Here is a 21,326-nt window from a genome sequence, read left to right on the forward strand (position 1 = left end):
GAGCCATATCCCTGGACATATCATGTGCTTTTGACACAGTCTGGCACCCTGCCCTACTCACCAAACTCTCTTCCCATGGTATTCAAGGCCATCTCCACTCATGGCTCGCAGACTTCCTCTCCTGTCGCAGTCAACGTGTGGCCCTAAATGGAGTTCTTTCATCCCCTCTTCCTGTGCAGGCTGGAGTTCCTCAAGGTAGCGTTCTGGGCCCTGTTCTTTTTCTGGTTTTCATCAATGATCTCTCGGACTCTCTGGAAAATCCTCTATTTCTCTTTGCCGACGACTCCACCCTCTGCCGTACCATCTGTCATCCCTCAGACCGGCAAGCAGCAGCTTCTTCGCTCACTGCAGATCTGGATAAAATCACAAACTGGTCCAACACGTGGAACATGTCTTTCAATCCAGACAAATCTCACACTCTCACTATGTCTCTTCGAAAGGACCGTTTACAAAACCCCCCCATCCACTTTCTCAACAATCCTCTGGAAGAAGTCTTTTCTTTCAAGCTTCTGGGTCTCACTATCTGCCATGACCTTTCCTGGGAAAGTCACATTTCCAAACTCGCCTCAAAAGCCAGTCGCCGACTGGGAATCCTCCGTCGTGCAAAGTCCTTCCTCGGCCCTCTTGAGCTCCTGACCACTTACAAAGCTTTTGTCCGTAGCCTGATGGAGTACTGCTCTTCCCCTCTGGGCTGGTGCTCCTGCCTCCCACCTTTCTCGGCTTCACGCTGTCGAAACCAGGGCATTTAAGATCATCGGCATCTCCCGCAATGAAGCTGAGTCTTTGGGCCTCTCACTCAATCACCGCAGGTTGGTCGGTGGTCTTTCTGTCTTCTACCGACTCCTCTCCAGCCTTGCCCCCCCCTGCTCTCTCTGCGATTTGTCCCCACCACATTTCCACAGGGCGCTCAAGGTCCGCCAACAACCCCCTTCTGGTAAAACTACCAAAATCACGAATCACTGCCCATCTTCACTCTTTCATTCCTCTTTTTTCCTGCCTTTGGAATAAACTTCCTCACTCTATTCTTTTCCATTCTTCCCTCCAGGCTTTCAAAACAGCTGTTCACCACCACCTCTTATCTTCCCCCATCCAAATCCTCGATCTTTTCTACCCCCGATAATCCACCCAAGCCCACTTCCTTCAATTCTCCTGCTTTCCTTCCTGAAAGTCCCTGTAATGTCCATCTTCTCTTCGCCATGTTCCCCGTCCCATCCCCATCCCTCTCCCTTCCACAGTTCACCAAATGTGTCTGTTCCCCACTGTTTTGTCCCTTCCACTCCCGCCCCTCTTGTCTCATGCCTCCTTGCTGTGAGTTGTGTGTTAGCTCTCATACGAGCCTCGACCAAGGTATACAAAAAAAAACAATAAAAAACACTCGGACTATGCTCCCAGTCTTGCCCGATGAGGGCACATCATAAGGTTAATAATGTTTAGTTAAACGAAATTATTCAGCTTAATAATGTTTAGTTATACAGTATATATCGTAATAGTAACAGCAATGATTGCGGTATAACATAGAATGGAAATGGAGCTCTTAAAAACAACAATGTCTGTGCCCTCGGATGCACTTGTGCAGCCAAAGTCAATTGTGCTGTGAAAATGTTGGTCCAAACATCCCAGCGACTGAATTTAATTTATTTTACATCGTATAAGTTAATGTAACCACTTATTCTTCTCAGCAACATTTCCTCGACACGGTGGTGACATTAAAACTTGATTTTGATGTTGGGAAAATTTTCCCCAATCATTCACAACGTTAAACACAAGCATGAAGCAAATAAGAATGTGAGGTCTGGTCATTGAAACATGTTCGATGAGGTCATTTAAAGGATCAGACAATGCATGACATCATAACCTGCTCCATCATTTATGCGTAAAGACTCATGGAAGCAGCTTTGTTCCCTAAAGATCGTTGCCACATACTGAGAGGCCAAGCAAGTCAAGACTTCTCTGATCCGTTCATCTGAGGGAGATGCGATGTCGAATGCCTCATTCACATCGAGCTTTCTCGAAACTTCTTTCTGTTTACTAGCGACTGTTAGATTGCTTCCATTAGGGTAATCATCCCCACTGGATGATTCACCTCATAATGAAGTAAAGTAAACAACTGCAGTGCAGACTTTACCATGCTGTTTAACCCCCTGGGGATCTTTGCCTGGTCGAGGGTTAACAATGACCATCACCGCCGCACCTCAGCACAGAGCACCCTTTCCTGTGTGTTTTATATTTCACGGCGATGGCCCCACTTCACACAGGAGGTGCAAAGGCTTCATCGGTTTGAGCTGTGACCTCCTGAACCAGGGAGGATGCCCGACTGAACTACAACTCGAATGGGAAATGGGTCACGTTGAGGAGATATTTCTCTAAAGGCCACCAGCCTGCATTTTGGCAGCCCTCGAACAAATATCTAGAAAAAAGCAGAAAAGAAAGAAAGAAGTTTGGATGAATGGAGCCATGGAGTCATTCATTGGAGTCACCTGGAAAGTTGGGAAAGATTGTCAGACATTTGAGAGGGGAAAGGAGACGTCACATGAAGGAGATATTTCTTTGAAGTCTGCCAGCCTGCATCATGCCAGCTCTCAAAAAACTACTGTATCTGGAAAATAACAACAGATAGGAAAGTAAAAAGTTTTGATTTTCAGAGGATGTCAGTCGTATGGAGGAAATTATCAGAACCACCTGGAAAGTAAGGGAAGATTATGAAACGTTTCTCCACCTGAAGAGAGAATGTCATACGCTGGAAGGATTTCTGGTTGGGAAGGGGGCAGGTATGGGACAGTTATGATGAAACGAGGTTAGAGTTTGGGTTCAGGTTCAGGCACATCCCAGAATACTCCAGGTACCAGTGAGGTCACATCACTAAGTGGGGCATTTCTTCAGGAGGAATTTCCTCCCTCCATTTTCATTGCAGTTCAACTCCCGTACTGCTTTCTTTGTTTTCACTCTTGAATCTCATTCTTCCCTCCAGCTCTTCAAGACTGCTGTTCATCACCATCCCCAATCCAAAACCATGATCTTTTCCTTGGTGAGTAGGCGAGACATTCACAGGGACAAAACGTTACAAGAAGATATGGTAACACGGAAAAAATACATGGAAACACAACAACACGAATGATAGAGAGAGACACGACGGATCTGATCTGAATACATAGCTTTGATAACCTGGAAAGAGGAACTACAAAATCAATTATTAATGCATTTAGACCCAGAACCAGAAGTTCATGTTTATTTTGTCCAATAGTTTCCCTGCTGCCCAATTATCAATTTGTACTCTCTATCCCTTGCTCTTTCATGAGTTCCATCTTGTGGAGAAACAATATGAATGGAAGATATCAAGAGTACCAAGGAGGGTGGCTTACTTTCAAAATTACAGAGGGACATTATCTGAACCACATGTGCTTTGAACAGGGCAGAATAATCCCCAGGCGCTTGAGGACAGTCTATCCAGTGATGGCGCGTTTCCCCTTAACCTGGCATCGTTGGTCTACTACCTTCAAACACATACACAAATACTGCTCTGGTTTACAGTTTTTTTGTGATATCCCAGCAATGCAGTATTATTCAATAGTTTCAATGAAATTTTCTGGTGTATATTCCCAATAATTTACATTTCTTCAACATCTTGATATATCACAAATGCATATCGACTTGTGCTCGGTAACAAGAAATGTTACTTCGCAACAAGAAATGTTACTTCGCAACAAGAAATGTTACTTCGCAACAAGAAATGTTACTTCGCAAAGTGAAGTATTTTTTCAAGGGGAAAAAGTGGCCATGCCAGTATTGGTTGTTGTCGTTTTATTGCTTAGGAAGTGACGTCATCTGTCGCCGCCCCACGCATGCTCTGTTGTTCTTTTGTCGCACATATGATCTTCTTCCTCTTCACTCTTTGATTGCGATGAACTCAGTGTGTTTTGCGTGAGCTACAAGTAAAGCTCAATCTGTTCACAGAAACTGCGTGCTGTGGGTGATCCGATGGATTGAGAACACGATAAGGTCTCTCTTCGCTCACTGGCAATAATTTAGCAGGGCAAGCAAGAAACTGAGCAGGCAGCTTGAATGAGACAATTAGAGATTCGTGACACTTTAAATTGACGATTTGAGATTTTAATTACATTTTCAATTGGAAAACTAAAGAGTAGAGCCTTCCTTGATGTCATTCTGCAGTCGATACTGATAGAAATAAAGTAGTGTTTTTCAGGGTGCAAAAGTGAATTAATGGGGCTGGGAGTGTGGCTCATAGAAGGTAGGTTGTTGTTGAGAAAAGTACCCCAGGTGTTGGGAGCATGCCGGCCATGAGTAGGCCATGGGACCCTGAGGGGCGAGCCAAATCAAGGGCGGGAGGAGGAAAGAGCTCCCTCATAATTTGGAATGGAGCAGGAAAGCGCGGTGGGCCTCAACAGCCCGGACATGTCATACTCGAGTACGCAGGTGGGTAAACCTGCAGGTGGAGCCACACCCGCCAGCCACATCCACACTGTCTGACAAGAAAGCAAATACCTATTTTTTGGGGGGGGGCAACCTCCCCCTTAGACCCCCATTTTTTTTGATGTGAACAAACTTTGATACATCACGGTTGATGAAGGTTGGAGTCAAGTTTCATCAGAATTGCATGTGTCGTTTCTGAGAAGAAAGCAAATTCCTCGTTATGGGGGCAACCCCTCATAAACTCCCTCCGTAGACTGCCTCAAACCCTGACTCTTTTAATGCCGCAAACAAGTGTTGTTACATCATCGGTGATGAAGGTTGTGGTAAAGTTTCATCGAAATCATGTGTAGTTTCAGAGAATTAGTTGCAAGTATTTGTGGATGGACGGACAGATGAAGTGCCATCCCATGAGCTCCACGGAACTACATTTCAGGTGAGCAAAAATTGGAAACACCTGGATAAATGACGGACACCAAGTATACTGAAAGCAACTGCTTCCACACAGGTGTGGCCCATGTGTTCACGAAGCAAATAACATCCCAGCAGGCTTTGGGTCACGTATAAAAATGCTGCACAGGCCTCGTTGCCTATAAATATGGCTGCAAGAGGAGATCTCAGTGACTTTGAAAGAGGGAGTGATTCTTGGGGCGTGTTTGGCAAGAGCTTGAGTGACAAAGACAGCTTAACTTGCTGACTTTTCACGAGCAATGGTGTCTCAGGTGATGTCGGCATGGAACTCCCAGGGAAAGACATCATCAGCAAAGGACAACAGTGGGTGGAAGCACATACGCCAGGATTATGATATCCATGCATAATTTCAATGTGCAAGGCAAAGCAGGCGAGCAACTCCAGATCAATTGACTAAATTTCAACCTGGGGTGTGAGCAACCAGTTTCGTCAAAAACGGTCTGCCGAGAACGCCACAGAGCAGAATACCATCATCAGATTGCAATGCACAAGCCACTCATCACTCCTGGCGAAGCACATTTACGAGTCCAGCAGTGCAAAGAGCATAGGCAATGGACTACCAAGCAGCGAATAAATGCGATATAGTCAGTTGAATCATCCTTCACCATGTTCTCGACAAACAGACAAGTGCACGTGTGGCATGAACCGAAAGAACTCTACAACTCTCAGTGCTTGGTTCAAACAGTGAAGGGTTCTGGTAGTTCTGTCATGTTGTGGGGCACATTTTCTTAGCGGGGTTTGTAGCGTGGTCATTTCCTTAGAAGGCAAGGTCAATGCCAATCACTACTTAATGGTGCTGAGCGAAAATGTTCACCAGATGTTGCAGCATTTCTTAATTTGCCAGAAAGGTGAAGTGGATTTAGACACTGGACCCTGCCTGAATTAAACATCTTAGAAAGCATCTGTGGTTGCTCAGAAATCGGCCTTGCCGCAAAATTATCCGCGGTTCATTGGCTGGATGGTGGATTTGAGAACTCCCTTCATGATCCCTACCTCCCCCGAATCTGCAACAATATGCTCATCATGTCTCATGACATGACTCATGCCCACCTACATCATCGATGATGCCGTTGATTCATCACAAATCTAGACGTCTAAGGTTATGTACGAGATGCAACGTCTTTTTATTTTGTCCACATACACGTTCAAACATTCGGTAAATTTAATCAGAAACAAGTGAAAACATATTACAACATTAACTTTGCATGGTGCACGGCCTTCGTTATGAGTGCCAGCTGCTGCTGTTCAAGGTCCAGACCTGAAAAGTCGTAGTTCACTGCATTGGCAGGGATCTTACTGTCTGGTCTTTCCTTCAGCTCTTCCAAAGGGCAGCACATTCTTAAAATTTGAGCAAACTTTTTCCACTAAATGGAATAACTTTGCTGTGAGCTGAAGTTACATACATGCAGCAAAACCCAGAAGAAATGTCTTCAGAATTGTCTGCTGAGACACTGGCATCTGACGGCATGTACTTCCCCATGTTCCCCAGTCTTGATGTTTGGTGAAACATTGCATGTGATTGGCCAAGGGAGTCGTTACAATGCTCACAATTCATGAGAAACGTGACATGATTGGATATTATGCAGAAAATATAATTGCATATTTTCCTTTTTTTTGCATTTTTAGCTCGCCGATACCCCCGGCGTGAGCGTCAGCGTGAGCATGAAAATGTTAAAGATTTTGGTGCAAGTTATTTCCTTTCTAATGTTTTTATGTACCACACTATATTTTACTGATTACAATATACAAATACATATATTGCTTTAAAATTATTTGGATCAGACTTCACTGCAATGCTTTATAAAAAATATATTATTAGACTAGTCTTTTAAAAACGATAAATGTATAAACAGACGAGCATTGGGTGGCTTTGACACCACTCTGGTTTACAGTTTTGTACACATTTGGTGACTGAAGAGATTCAAATGTAAATTGAAAATGTATGTTTTTAAACAACATGAACAAAAACTAAGCAGATACCAGGGGTCGGTCACAAAACTCAACAATGCAGACGTTCAGCCCATGGTCTATTTGGGAGTGGTGGCATACAGAGTGGTGGGGGCACTTGCCCCGGGGTGGGAGGGGGGCAAATTCACAACCATTTTAACAAGTTCACCAATAATTTAGCTATGCTCATAAAATTATGGATCATTAAGATGTATGATCCAAATTTTCAGATGTTTGGCTAATGTGTGATAATGTGACATCAAATAGTACATCAGCAGAAATATCATGCCTTGGGAAATCAATGTTAGTTTTATAAAAAAAAAATAATAATACCGAGGTACCAGTGCTGTGCATTGGACGCACATGATAATGAACCCTCCCCAATCGCGGTGTACTGGTAAAAGCAAACTACATGATCATGAACCTTCTCGAGTCACGGTTTCTCGGTGGCAGATTCGCTGCGTCGGCGAATCATGTGGGCATCTGGCATCGTACAGAACAGGGAATTATCCACTCTAACTTTGAATTGAATAAATATTTGAACTGACATTTAGTGTTCCTTTCATCTTTGTTTGAGTACACCGCATCAAGTGGAGTGGTCAATCATCAAAAGTCGTCAATTTAAGAAAAATTCCCAAGTTTCCCTATGTCTATGGTGGGTGGGGTTGGAAATTTGGGGGAGGGAGGTGGAAGATGTGGAGCACAAAATTATGTTTTGCCCTCAGGTGCCAGACACCCTCAGTATGCCACTGTTTGGAAGTTAATTAATTTGGAAAGCCTCCAAGATGTAACTGCATAATATGATGCTGCATCATCGTACCTGCGCTCCAGAGGCTTGAGCACTCAAGGGTAAATCTTTCTTGGTTTTTCAGTTTCTTCCATCAACATTTTAGGTTGATTGTCATCTGGGCTTCACCGACTCCTCGGGGACAGTCTGCTTCATTGCCTCCATGGGAAGCAGGTATCATCTGCTATCGCCAGGGAGACTGTACATTCCGCTTCCCTTGGGGGACCGGTGCAGCCTGCTGTCTCCCTGGAGGCGGTGCAGCCTGCTGTCTCCCGGGAGGCGGTGCAGCCTGCTGTCTCCCGGGAGGCGGTGCAGCCCGCTGTCTCCCGGGAGGCGGTGCAGCCCGCTGTCTCCCGGGAGGCGGTGCAGCCTGCTGTCTCCAGGGAGGCGGTGCAGCCTGCTGTCTCCCGGGAGGCGGTGCAGCCTGCTGTCTCCCGGGAGGCGGTGCAGCCTGCTGTCTCCCGGGAGGCGGTGCAGCCTGCTGTCTCCCGGGAGGCGGTGCAGCCTGCTGTCTCCCGGGAGGCGGTGCAGCCTGCTGTCTCCCGGGAGGCGGTGCAGCCTGCTGTCTCCCGGGAGGCGGTGCAGCCTGCTGTCTCCCGGGAGGCGGTGCAGCCTGCTGTCTCCCGGGAGGCGGTGCAGCCTGCTGTCTCCAGGGAGGCGGTGCAGCCTGCTGTCTCCAGGGAGGCGGTGCAGCCTGCTGTCTCCCGGGAGGCGGTGCAGCCTGCTGTCTCCCGGGAGGCGGTGCAGCCTGCTGTCTCCCGGGAGGCGGTGCAGCCTGCTGTCTCCAGGGAGGCGGTGCAGCCTGCTGTCTCCAGGGAGGCGGTGCAGCCTGCTGTCTCCAGGGAGGCGGTGCAGCCTGCTGTCTCCAGGGAGGCGGTGCAGCCTGCTGTCTCCAGGGAGGCGGTGCAGCCTGCTGTCTCCCTGGAGGCGGTGCAGCCTGCTGTCTCCCGGGAGGCGGTGCAGCCTGCTGTCTCCCGGGAGGCGGTGCAGCCTGCTGTCTCCCGGGAGGCGGTGCAGCCTGCTGTCTCCTGGGAGGCGGTGCAGCCTGCTGTCTCCTGGGAGGAGGTGCAGCCTTCTGCCCCTTGTTCGCTGATTGAACTTTCTTGTGTTGAAGAAACTCATTGAAGTTTTTCTCAGATTGATGCAGCCATAGCTTCTTCTGTCTGTTGGAGTCCACTGCTGCTTGCTGTAACTTCCTGAATTCTGCAAATATGGGGGTTAATTTTCATAAACATCAATTCTGGATTTTTCCACAATTCTCAATGGCAAGAATATGAACATACTTAGACAATGTGAAAATAATTGTTTACTCAATTAGATATGAGGTCTTGCGACATTCTGAGTTGAACAAAAGTTCAAGGGTCTCTGTTGCAAGTTCAAATCAATTATGAGTAAATAGGTCACTGACGTTGAAGACTGAAGAGAATTACTGCAGCACAATTCACATAAAAGCTGAAGCTGTCATTGATAACAACCATTGTGACGTGGTGTAGTCACACAAAAGAAGGCTATATTTAAAGGATAAGATAAAACTAGGCAGATCAAAATGTGGGAAAAGCTCTGTCCCGCCTCATCCGTGCTTCGGTGATGGGCCCAGATGGAATCAGTGCATGTGTTCTCGCATCCTTCTCTGCTGCCCTTGCTTCTCCTTTGCCTGCTCTATTCAGCCTCGACTACATTAGCTGCCTGCTTTCTGCGTGGAAGTAAACACATATTATTGCCGCCTTCAAGAAGGGCACAAAGACAACTCCAAACCAGCAAGCTTGCTTACCATAAGTAAAGTAATGGAACCCTGCGTTGCTTCCAATGTCAAGTCTTTCATATTTTTGAAGTCTAATCTATGACCATCATTTTGGATTCCGCATCAGTCACTCAATGCTGGACGTGCTGCGACTCGTCTCTTAGTAATAGTTGGAAGCCCCAAATCGCAAACAAGAAGGCAGGACCGTTTCCCTGGACACATCTCGGGCATTTGACAGAGTTTGGCAACCTTCTCTGCTTGTCAAGCTCTGCCTGTGGCATACAAGGCCACCTTGATTCCTGGGTTTCTGACTTCCTCCATTTATGTTGCTCTCAACTAAACCCTTTTCTCTCCCAGTGAAGCCTGGAGGACACAAAGGTTCTGTGTTGTATCCATTCTTGTTCTGCTATAGAACAAACCTCTCCAATGCTTTAGAGAACTTTAGACCCATTTTTGCTGACTAATTGGTATATAGTAGCCCATCCTACTGACAGAAAGAAAGCAGCTACAGCATTCTCTGATAATCTAAAAATGAAAAGATGCTGATGTGACAAATGGTGCAGGTCTTTCAATGCTGGAAAATCTGACAGTCTCACCATGTCACTCTGGAAGGATTGTCAAACAAACCCAGCTATCAATTTCAATTGGTTAGCTCCTGAAAGAAGTTGCGTCTTTTGAACTTACCACCAGTCATGATCTCTCCCAGGTTACCCACAAAACAAATCTGACATCCAAAGTTAGAACCAAATTGGGTTTCTTCAATGTTCCAAGTTTTTCCGACAAACATCAGAACTACACATCTCCAAGTCTTTCTCTGAGCTCAATGGTGTACTGCTCTCTTCTCAAGGCACAATCCTCAAAAGATCTGCTGCTCTCACTTCGCTGACAGGACAGTGATCTCTCTGTTTTCACAACCCCTTCTCAGATATTGCTCCCTCTGCTCTCTCAGGCCTCTGACAGGTCAGGTCAGGTCAGGTATGGGAGCATGCGCCAGAGCAGCGTGTCACTGCGTCCACTTTCCGCCAGTACTCCAGAGGCCTCCGTCTGGCCATCCCCCAGGCAGATGCCTGGCCCATCCCCATCTCCTTGAGATGCCGATCAACCTGCTGCAACCACGAGGCACGTGGTTGCCCCATTGGCCTCCTCCACTCATGAGGCTTCCTCGCTGAGAGAATCTGGTGAGCAGGATCAGCGTCAGGAAACCGAGCCACATGTCCATACAGCCGCAGCTGACGCTCACGGTCTATGCAGGTAACAAATCTCATTTGAGTCTCTCTCAGCAACCGCTCGTTGGACACAAAGTCCGACCAGCGATAGCCAAGGATTCTCCGAAGAGACCTGGTACCAAAGGAATTAAGTCTCCGTCTCAGATCCTTGGTCAGAGTCCAAGTCTCACATCCATAGAGAAAGACTGGAAGCAAGACGCGGACTTTCGTCCTCCCGCACAGGTACCGGAAGCGCCACACCCCATTATCCAGTGAATCCATGACTCCCCAGGCCAGACCCAGATGTCTATTGACCTCTGACTTACAACCAGCAGAGACATGAATATCACTGCCAAGGTAAGTGAATCTCTCCACGACGTCAACATCCTCAACACAAACAGGCACAGACAGGAGAGCAGCATCCAAGATGTCATTGAAAGCCTGGATCTTAGTTTTGACCCCAAAAACCCGTAATCCCAGCGGCTCAGACTCCTCATTCAGCACCTTGAGGGCCCCCAAAAGGATATCTAAAGTCTCCGCAAAGATGACTGCATCATCTGCAAAATCAAGGTCAGAGATCTTGACATTCCCAAACGATGCACCGCAGCTTGATCTCTCCGACATCCTCCCTAGAATCCAGTCCATACAAGTGCTGAAAAGTGTGGGGGCCATTACACACCCCTGACAAACTCCATTAAGAACTGGAAATAAGTCAGAGATGGTACCACCACATCTCACAGCACTGTCAGTACCAGAGTAGAGTTCAGACATCAGATCGATCAGTTTTGGTGGCACCCCACGAAGACCAAGAATCCTCCAGAGGGCATCCCGATTCACTGAATCAAACGCTTTACAGAGATCAACATAAGCTGCAAGAAGCCCCTGCTGAAACTCTCGTCTGCGTTCGGTGGGGCCCCGAAGAGCAAGGACACGGTCAATCGTTGACCTCTTTGGTGTAAAGCCTGATTGCTCTGGATGCTGGTGTTCAAGCAGATGGTGGCGAACCCTATCAAGAATTATCCGAGCAAAGACCTTGCGCGGCACTGAGAGCAGCGTCACCCCTCAATAGTTATTGCAGTCTTGGCGATCACCCTTCCCTTTCCAGAGAGGGACAACAAGGCCCCTCTTCCAATCAGTTGGGATGATGCCTGTGTTCCAGGCAGAGCACAGAACTGCATGCAACGACACGAGTGCAGCATTTTCACCAGCCTTGAGAAGTTCAGCATGGATGCCACAGATCCCTGGAGCTTCACCCCATTTCAAACGGTTCACCGCAACCTGTGTTTCCACAAGCAAAGGTGGACCACAGTTGATTGGAGGATAAGCAACAGTTATTGTAACACCCCTGACATCCAACTCGACAGCTGATGGATCAGCCTGGTACAACCGCTCAAAGTAACCGGCCCAGCGGGCCTTCACTTCGGACTCCTCTGTCAAGAGCATACCACCCTCTGCTCTAACTGCAGTACACTGAGGGATGGGTTTGGATGAACGTAATGCGCGAATTCCCCTGTAAGCGGGACGAGAATCACCTGTCCACAGATGATGCTCTACCCCCTCACAGATTCCTCACTCATAGGCATCCTTGTCCACCCTTAGCACACGTACAGTTTTACACCTCAGCTCCCTGAACAGCTCAGCTCTACCATTCAGCCTGGCCCTACGGTGAGTTCCAAGACATCCACAGGCAACATCAAGGACTGTGGTCTTGAAGGCACTCCACAACTCTTCAGGACCTCCCAAAGCACCCAGACCCCTAAATCTCCACTCAGCCTGTTCGCAAACTCCTCAGCTACCCTCTCATCCTTGAGCTTGCCAACATCCAACAGAGGCTGGGATGGTACCATTCTCCTGGATTTAAGGTGCAACTTAAGTGTTGCTACAACAAGCTGGTAGTCAGTATTGAGGAACTGAGCACTCCGGTAGATCCTGCAGTTCTGGATCATCCTCCAGCGACTATCAATGAGGACATGGTCAATGTCCTTTGCCACATCGCCAGCATTGGAATACCAAGTCCATTGATGAGCTTGTGGGTGCTGAAACCATGAACCGGCCACCCTAAGTCCATGACTTCTTGCAAAGTCAAGGAACTTAGTGCTATTTAGGTTCATGGTTCCTGTCCCATGGGGACCAACACATGTCTCATAACCATCACTATCAGTTCCAGTCGATGCATTGAAATCCCCCAAGACTGGAAGTGTATCTCATCTGGGGCACTGATCAACCACAGACTCGAGCATGGCATAGAATGCATCCTTCACGGTGAGATCACTTGCCTCAGTTGGAGCATAAACAGAGACCAGGGAAATGACACCCGAGGAGTGATGAATCCTCTGGCCTCTGACCCTCCCCCCACAACTCCAAGATGTATGGGTTATTCCAGTTCCCCACTCCTCGTTAAAATTCCAAAATCCAGGCTGATTGCACATCTGAACTCTCTTGTGCCTCGCTCCTCCTATATGTGTAACCACCTTGAAGATGCCATGCTTTCCCACTCTTCCCTCCAGGGATTCAAAGCAAGCAGTTCAGCACCATCTCATGTCATTGCCCATCCCAACACATAATCTTTATTACTCCTTTCTCAGGCAACCTCCTGCAGGTTTGTGCCTGGTCTTACGGTCCTCACCTCTCTTTTCACCACTTTCTTCACCTCTTCCCCCCCCCCCACCCCACTCTCTCTCTCCCACTCCTCCATTTGTTCATTAACTTGTTTATTTATTTTGTTGAAGAGTTTCCCCACTATCAGTTCATGCTCTCCATCATCTTGCTTTTCCATAAGCATTCATCATTTGCAGAAACAAAAAAATGGAAGATATAAAAGAGTAAAATGAAGGCTGGTTACTTTCAAATCTTGAATGATGGATTTTCCAAGGAGTCAAAGGAAAATTGTTCAACCATGTGTGGTTCATAACTGCCTGAAAAACATAATGATGGATATGTGGAAAAAAGATACATGAAACATGTATTTTTTTGTTTATTCTAGTGAGCACCTCCTCGAGGAAACCCCTCCTCGAGTGAGCAAAACCATTTTGCTCCACAGTGATAGGAGTTCACCAACCCCAGTGTGTGTGAACGTACTTGTTCATGCAAATCAAATCGTTGAAAATAGTATTAAATCCCCACCTTTATGGTCAGTCTTTTCACTGGATTCTGAAGAAGCATCCCAGTCAAAAGGGAAGCCAATTGTGCAGAAACAAAGGGTGGTGGTTTGTACGTCACAACGGAGAATGTGTTGTAATTTGACTTTGCCTGTAAAGAAGCAAAACAAATATATTTGTGACAGAATCCGAACCCATCATCTCAATCGGATACTTACCTTTACATAATAAGCATATTCCAAACAACCACTCAGTCACTGATGCAATCACCAAGACTCGATTATAAACTAATGAGATACATTTTGATTGATCAAATAAGTTATGGTGTACAATTTAAAAGTTTTCTTTGTTCGCCGAAAAACAAACCCGTTCATCTCAATAATTGGATATCAAGACTTTATAGGTTTAAATAAATGTCCAAACTAAAATCTTCGGCAGTAAAAATGAAACGTGACCAAAAAATATTCTTCAACAAACTTTTTCAGTTCATTGTGCTTTTATAATTAGATATTTATAAAAAAAAAATTGGCAGCATACAAGAAAATAGTGTATGATGAAACAATAATTTGTTTCGTCCTGCAGTGTAGAAATAAAGACAGTGAGAGATCTGATAACTGTTACAAAACCTCAAGAATGTCCAAGGTCCCACACTGCAGGAGAAAAGACATCATGTCTCCAGACACTTGGTGAATACGTTGCGTGTGTGGCAAGGACGAATTGATTCGATTTTGATGAAGATCTGAATCCAAATCTGGATGCGAGAATTATTTGATTTTTAAAGTGATTCTTCACCATTGAGACATCGGGCCAAAAATGTTATATAGCATGATATTTCAAAAATGTAATGGGCCAGATATGTTCTCGTGGATCAGGCATTGCATGGCAGAGGTATGTGCTCTACTAAGTGCCCTTATAGTTTTATATCAAACCTGGTGGTTAAAAAGAAAATATTGGTATTTGGGCATGTTTTATAACTCTTTCCCTTTCCCTCATGTCACCTTCCTTGCCTTCCCCTTCGCCTCGCGCTTCTTCACCTCCCCTCACGTTGCTTACCTTCCCCTTGCACAGCCAGCCCCAGCCCTTGCACAGCCAGCCCCAGCCCTCGCGCAGCCTCCCCAACCCCTCGTGCAGCCTCTTCAACCCCTGGTGCAGCCTCCCCAACATCTCCTGCTGACTTCCACCACCCCTCACACTCCCTCACCCTTCCCTCATGCTGCCTTGCACTCCCTTTCCCACATGCTGCCTTGCCCTCCCTTCCCCTCATGCTACCTTGCCCTCCCTTCTCCTCGTGCTGCCTTCACTTCTCTTTCACTCATGCTGCCTTCCCTTCCCCTCCCCTCATGCTATCCCACTGCTAAACCCCTCCACTACCATACAACTCTCCATTGGTCGAGGAGAGGAAGGGCTGTCAAAGAATGTGCGAATTGGACAAATGAAAGCTATTTTTTTGAGCAGTCGGAACTTCACCCGATTCCTCTCCCTCTCCTAAAATGCGGCCATTGATGCGCAGCTGATAATACACAAATGTGTAAACACCCCATCATAACCCACCATAAATGCTATCAAATTGACCCAATAGTTTCAAATGAGTGTTCTAATACGAAGCATAAAAGCAACATATTGTTGCGGTTGTGGAAATTCGCATTCCACCATAAAGGGTCCTCATGTGAGATACATCGGTAAGTTCATGTGTAGTTAGCCCAAACCCGTTGTATAGAGGGAATGTGTGATTCATCCGGGCGGCGACGCTTTGAGTTAGCCATTTTTCTTTCTCTATTATTATTTTGGATCATTAACCCACCAACAACTCAAACACCACCACCTTTGCCTCTTTACCTCCACAACTCCATCCCGCAAACATCGCTTCACCGCCATTCCCAAACGATGCCCGCCAACCACCAACCCACCACAGCAAACCCCCCGCCACCTTCGCCTATCTCCTTCTACAACGATCGACCACACCACCAGTCAACACCAAACGCCGTGCTGTCCAGGGCCCGTTCGGTGATTGATGCTGAACGCGTCGAGCCGCGAGTACAAATGCGTTCCTCTCAGGGAGAAAATCGGATCAGGAAGGGCTCACGCCCCTTTTTCTGCGTCCAATGGGCGAGCGTCGGGCGGTATGGCCCCGCCTCCAAGCGCGATGAACGTGGATTATTTACGAGAGAGAATTCGGATCAAAAGAGGCTCACGCCCCTTTTTGCCACACCAATGGCTGAACAGATGGTGGCGTGGCCCCGCCTCCAATCGCGTTTTGATCCTGAAATCTGCATACAGGCTCCTCCTCCGGCCTATAAAGACGCGAGTACAAGGCGACTTGCGCAGTTCAGTTCAGTGCGGGTCGAGTTCAGTTCAGTTTAGTTCAGTGCGGGTCGAGTTCAGTTCAGTTCAGTTCAGTGCGGGTCGAGTGCAGTTCAGTTCAGTTCAGTGTGGGTCGAGTTCAGTTCAGTTCAGTTCAGTGCGGGTCGAGTGAAGACGCAGTTCGGGCTGGTCGAGTGAAGATGGAGGTCGTCATCGAGGTTGTCGTGTGGGGGTCGCTTGTCTCGTCGTTGGTAACGTCTCGTCGCGGGATTCGAGCCAGCCAGCCATTCCCCTCGCTCGACCCTGAGCATCGACAATTCTCCTCTCCCCCATCTGCGCTGAGATAGTGCCGGTGGCCCCGTTCCTTCCCCACATTAACCGTGGTGCCGACCCAACCATGCTGGCGCGGAGCACGCCGGAGAGGGCTCACCGACCAGGGCAGGGGCACAGAGTCGGGGTGCAGCTGCGCGGATATTGCGGCTTGCCCGCCATCGCGTCACGAGGACGCGGGTAAGACCTTCTCGGTCTCGTGGACCTGGCCGCTCCTCCAGAATCCACGTACATTTGGTCCACGGACCTGTCTGCCTCCTTGCCTGTGAGGGTGGTTTTCATTTCCTTTGCTTTTGAGTGAATGATGTGGCGCCGTCCGACAAGTATAATTGTTTAAGTGTTGTAAATAATTATAGTCGGTGGTGGTGCTTTTGCTTTCGTTGCATTTTGTCCTGACTGTTATATGTGCATTACTGTATGGCTGTGAATACGTGCTTGGCTGTGTGTGTGTAATAAAGTGCTTGCTTGTTGAACTGTTTTCCCGTTTCGCTTCGTCTTTTCCCTTGTTTGAAAGCTCCATCTTGCATCACGTAAGGGATTGATAGTGGGTTTAAAACACCCGGTAAATAATCTGAACCGTCGAGGTCGACGATAATTCTGCTCGGTTATCCCTGCAGCACGGAAAGAGCCGCTTAAGCGGTTCGTGTCCAGAGTCGACCTGCGGCGTGGGACAACTCCTCGGTACGCTACTCGCGCGGGTACTTAGGTATATCGACATTCGGCAATTCACTCTATTTCGCGCGGGTTGAATGCGGACTGGGTTGTGGTGAGGTTAAACCCCCAACCGTGGCGAGCTCCTTGGCGGTAGTTCCAAGAGGGTCACGACTGAATTGTCCGTTCCGGTGGGCGACGTGTCGCAATTTGAGTTACGTGGCCGATCGCACGCCGGACTGGCCGAAATTCGCAACAATATCTACATCAGAGGATGGCAGTATGCAAACAATTATGCTTGCAGCCAGTAAACACAATGTGGGGAAAAAGGAGCATGTGTGGCAGGACCTAAGGGCAGCCATTTTGGAGTCCTGCAGACAGTATGGCAGCTCTCACATTGATGTCTTGTTGACAAAGTGGCCCCCCTCTAAAGATAGTGAAGATCACTGCTCTAAGCTGTCTCACCTGGGTTTGAATCCCAACCCAGCTCCAAGCTGTCATCCCAGTGCTTCACAAGCAGAGTGATTCATAAATGTGTGTGCCATTAAATAAAGGCATCACATCTGCCGGAATACCCCGTCTGTGTCTCTGTGTCTCTCTCTCCCTCTCTTTGTCTCTGCCTCTCACTCACTTTTATTTGACTTATGCCTCTCACTCACTTTTATTTGACTCTGCCTCTCACTCACTTTTATTTGACTCTCCCTCTCACTCACTTTTATTTGACTCTGCCTCTCACTCACTTTTATTTGACTCTGCCTCTCACTCACTTTTATTTGACTCTGCCTCTCACTCACTTTTATTTGACTCTGCCTCTCACTCGCTTTTATTTGACTCTGCCTCTCACTCACTTTTATTTGACTCTCCCTCTCACTCACTTTTATTTGACTCTGCCTCTCACTCACTTTTATTTGACTCTGCCTCTCACTCACTTTTATTTGACTCTGCCTCTCACTCACTTTTATTTGACTCTGCCTCTCACTCACTTTTATTTGACTCTGCCTCTCACTCACTTTTATTTGACTCTCCCTCTCACTCACTTTTATTTGACTCTGCCTCTCACTCACTTTTATTTGACTCTGCCTCTCACTCACTTTTATTTGACTCTGCCTCTCACTCACTTTTATTTGACTCTGCCTCTCACTCACTTTTATTTGACTCTGCCTCTCACTCGCTTTTAATCTACCTCTCGCCGCTCCCTCTGCCTCTCGCCGCTCCCTCTGCCTCTCGCCGCTCCCTCTGCCTCTCGCCGCTCCCTCTGCCTCTCGCCGCTCCCTCTGCCTCTCGCCGCTCCCTCTGCCTCTCGCCGCTCCCTCTGCCTCTCGCCGCTCCCTCTGCCTCTCGCCGCTCCCTCTGCCTCTCGCCGCTCCCTCTCCCTCTCGCCGCTCCCTCTCCCTCTCGCCGCTCCCTCTCCCTCTCGCCGCTCCCTCTGCCTCTCGCCGCTCCCTCTGCCTCTCGCCGCTCCCTCTGCTTCTCACTCGCTTTTAATCTGCCTCTCGCCGCTCCCTCTGCCTCTCGCCGCTCTCTCTGCCTCTCGCCGCCCCCTTTTCCTCTCGCCGCCCCCTTTTCCTCTCGCCGCCCCCTTTGCCTCTCAACCCTCCCTCTGGCTCTCAACCCTCCCTCTGCCTCTCAACCCTCCCTCTGCCTCTCGCCGCTCCCTCTGCCTCTCGCCGCTCCCTCTGCCTCTCGCCGCTCCCTCTGCCTCTCGCCGCTCCCTCTGCTTCTCACTCGCTTTTAATCTGCCTCTCGCCGCTCCCTCTGCCTCTCGCCGCCCCCTTTTCCTCTCGCCGCCCCCTTTTCCTCTCGCCGCCCCCTTTGCCTCTCAACCCTCCCTCTGGCTCTCAACCCTCCCTCTGCCTCTCAACCCTCCCTCTGCCTCTCACCCTCCCTCTGCCTCTCACCCCTCCCTCTGCCTCTCACCCCTCCCTCTGCCTCTCACCCCTCCCTCTGCCTCTCACCCCTCCCTCTGCCTCTCACCCCTCCCTCTGCCTCTCACCCCTCCCTCTGCCTCTCTCACCCCTCCCTCTGCCTCTCACCCCTCCCTCCGCCTCCCACCCCTCCCTCTGCCTCTCCCCCCTCCCTCTGCCTCTCACCCCTCCCTCTGCCTCTCACCCCTCCCTCTGCCTCTCACCCCTCCCTCTGCCTCTCACCCCTCCATCTCCCACTCACCCCTCCCACCCCTCAGTCTCCCTCTCACCCCTCCGCCTCCCTCTCACCCCTCCGCCTCCCTCTCACCCCTCCGCCTCCCTCTCACCCCTCCGCCTCCCTCTCACCCCTCCGCCTCCACCTCACCCCTCCACCTCCATCTCCCTCTCACCCCTCCGACTCCCTCTCAACCCTCCGACTCCCTCTCAACCCTCCGCCTCCCTCTCAACCCTCCGCCTCCCTCTCAACCCTCCGCCTCCCACTCACCCCTCCGTGCGTCTCCCACTCACCCCTCCGTCCCCTACTCACCCCTCCGTCCCCTCTCACCCCTCAGTCTCCCTCTCACCCCTCAGTCTCCCTCTCACCCCTCAGTCTCCCTCTCACCCCTCCACCTCCCTCTCACCCCTCCGCCTCCCTCTCACCCCTCCGTCTCCCTCTCACCCCTGCGTCTCCCTCTCACCCCTCCGTCTCCCTCTCACCCCTCCGTCTCCCTCTCACCCTCCCTCTCCATCCTCTCTCCGTTCCCTCTCCGACCTCTCTCCGTCCTCTCTCCGACCCCTCTCCGACCGCTCTCCGTCCCCTCTGCGACCCGTCTCCGTCCTCTCTCCGACCCCTCTCCGTCCTCTCTCCGACCTCTCTCCGACCCCTCTCCGACCCGTCTCCATGCTCTCTCCGATCCTCTCCATGCTCTCTCCGATCCTCTCCATCCTCTCTCCGACCCCTCTCCATCCTCTCTCCGGCCCCTCTCCATCCTCTCTCCGACCCCTCTCCATCCTCTCTCCGACCCCTCTCCATCCTCTCTCCGACCCCTCTCCATCCTCTCTCCGACCCCTCTCCATCCTCTCTCCGACCCCTCTCAATCCTCTATCCGACCCCTCTCCATCCTCTCTCCGACCCCTCTCCATCCTCTCTCCGACCCCTCTCCATCCTCTCTCCGACCCCTCTCCATCCTCTCTCTCCGACCCCTCTCCATCCTCTCCATCCTCTCTCCGACCCCTCTCCATCCTCTCTCCGACCCCCTCTCCATCCTCTCTCCGACCCCTCTCCATCCTCTCTCCGACCCCTCTCCATCCTCTCTCCGACCCCTCTCCATCCTCTCTCCGACCCCTCTCCATCCTCTCTCCGACCCCTCTCCATCCTCTCTCCGACCCCTCTCCATCCTCTCTCCGACCCCCTCTCCATCCTCTCTCCGACCCCTCTCCATCCTCTCTCCGACCCCTCTCCATCCTCTCTCCGACCCCTCTCCATCCCTCTCTCCGACCCCTCTCCATCCTCTCTCCGACCCCTCTCCATGCTCTCTGCGACCCCTCTCCATCCTCTCTCCGACCCCTCTCCATCCTCACTCCGACCCCTCTCCATCCTCTCACCGACCCGTCTCCATCCTCTCTCCGACCCCTCTCCATCCTCTCTCCGACCCCTCTCTCCTTCCTCTCTCCGACCCCTCTCCTTCCTCTCTCTGACCCCTCTCCTTCCTCTCTCTGACCCCTCTCCCTCCTCTCATCGACTCACCTCCCTCCTCTCTATGACCCCTCTTCCATTCCTCCCTTCTCTCCCTCTTTCTCCCCCACCCTAATAATCTAATCAGTGAAGCAATGGGTCGTATTTGCTCGTAATTAAATAATGCCATTCATTTTCTTCAAAAGGGCTGTTTTAATGAACACAAACAACCAATTTTCAGTCAGGCACTTCCTTGGAGTTCCCTTCGTATGCATGCAGAGTTTCATGCTGCTAGTTTCATGGTTTTGGAGTTATGAAGACACACACACACACACACACACACACACACACACACACACACACACACACACACACACACACACACACACACACACACACACACACACACACACACACACACACACAAACACACACACACACACACACACACACACGATTTCCAAGCCGTTTGCCGTATTAGCATGTTTTATAAATTTCAGAGACAATTTTTTTCCACCCGTCACCCAACGATTGGCAGCTGTTTCTAAGGATTAAGGTTTATGCACATCCAATTTTCTTCCTACTCCTCCTCCTCATTCGACCCTCTCCCCGAGGTCTTCGCCAATCCCCCACACACTGTCAACAACTCTCCCGACCCCAACCCCATCTCCTCCCTCGTCCTACTCTTCCATTCCCTGTACCAAAAGCCTCCTCTCCCTCTTCCTTCACAGTGTGGACCTCAAACATCCGGGTGGTTTGCTCTAACCTGATGCATCTTTCCAAAAAGGATG

The 21,326-nt window shown here is 49.5% G+C and overlaps 1 protein-coding gene across 1 annotated transcript in view; it reads right to left on the reverse strand.

Annotated features, from left to right (window-relative positions):
* Positions 1–2,269: 2,269 nt before the first annotated feature.
* Positions 2,270–21,326, reverse strand: part of LOC147012527 (uncharacterized) — a 202,139-nt gene continuing 183,082 nt past the window's right edge. The window contains exons 12-15 of the mRNA XM_085855737.1: positions 13,700–13,825; positions 13,419–13,491; positions 8,487–8,833; positions 2,270–2,407 (exon numbers count right to left, since the gene is read on the reverse strand). Coding sequence (XP_085711863.1) covers positions 2,270–2,407; positions 8,487–8,833; positions 13,419–13,491; positions 13,700–13,825 — 684 coding nt within the window. The remainder of the gene's footprint in view (positions 2,408–8,486; positions 8,834–13,418; positions 13,492–13,699; positions 13,826–21,326) is intronic.

Source organism: Eptatretus burgeri, chromosome 14 (assembly GCF_056783735.1).
Source record: "Eptatretus burgeri isolate ZD-2024b chromosome 14, Ebu_testis_v1, whole genome shotgun sequence".
In the NCBI taxonomy this organism is placed as follows: domain Eukaryota; kingdom Metazoa; phylum Chordata; class Myxini; order Myxiniformes; family Myxinidae; genus Eptatretus; species Eptatretus burgeri.